At 36.9% G+C, this 997-nt stretch overlaps 1 protein-coding gene across 1 annotated transcript in view; it reads right to left on the reverse strand.

Moving 5' to 3' along the window:
- Window positions 1-997, reverse strand: part of LOC106511223 (plexin-B3) — a gene marked incomplete at both ends in the record, with an annotated part of 13999 nt that overhangs the window by 9321 nt on the left and 3681 nt on the right. Inside the window, 1 exon segment of the mRNA XM_013999976.1 lies at window positions 495-631. Coding sequence (XP_013855430.1) covers window positions 495-631 — 137 coding nt within the window.

Below are 997 nucleotides of genomic sequence, written 5' to 3' on the forward strand. Positions count from 1 at the left end.
CTGTAACATCATACTACAGTTAGATCTGACTGTAACATCATACTACAGTTAGATCTGACTGTAACATCATACTACAGTTAGATCTGACTGTAACATCATACTACAGTTAGATCTGACTGTAATATAATACTACAGTTAGATCTGACTGTAACATCATACTACAGTTAGATCTGACTGTAATATAATACTACAGTCAGATCTGACTGTAACATAATACTACAGTCAGATCTGACTGTAATATAATACTACAGTCAGATCAGTTGTAATATAATACTACAGTCAAATCTGACGGTAATATAATACTACAGTCAGATCTGACTGTAACATGATACTACAGTCAGATCTGACTGTAGTATTATGTTACAGTCACTGTAACATAATACTACAGTCAGATCAGTTGTAATATATTACTGTAGTATTATATTACAACTGATCTGACTGTAGTTTTATATTTGCAGCAGGTGTAGCAGTCATAGAACCAGAGTACAGCTCACATGAAGCAGGGATAAGAGCCCAGGTATACTCTTAGATCTGACTTCTGTCCAGTCAGCAACTGTCGTCCTCTGATGGTTAGCCTCGTTCCTCCAGAAACTGGACCTTTATCTGGAACCAGATCCATAAGCTGGGGATCCTAGACATAAATCAGATCAGAGCTTCAGTGTCATAAAACAAATGGAGACAGTGTGTACGTGTTTAAACCRGTAAATCTCACGAGTCTGTAACAAAAACAGAGCTTGAGAGGTGAGATCTTCAGTCAGAACCAGAACTGAACCTAGTCTGAACTGAAATAAATTGAGCTGAACTGGAACTGACACATGATTTAGTCTTCATTAGGGATGTCCCGATACCACTTTTTCACTTCCGATACCATACCGATATTACAACTTTGAGAATTGTCCGATACTGATATTGACCCGTTACCAAAACAGTACAAGTCACAAACTTTTACCTGTTTTGTAATGTAAAATCTTAGAAAAGTTTTGATCAGGTCAAACAG

This window comes from Austrofundulus limnaeus, unplaced genomic scaffold (genome assembly GCF_001266775.1).
Source record: "Austrofundulus limnaeus strain Quisiro unplaced genomic scaffold, Austrofundulus_limnaeus-1.0 Scaffold2600, whole genome shotgun sequence".
Classification (NCBI taxonomy): Eukaryota; Metazoa; Chordata; class Actinopteri; order Cyprinodontiformes; family Rivulidae; genus Austrofundulus; species Austrofundulus limnaeus.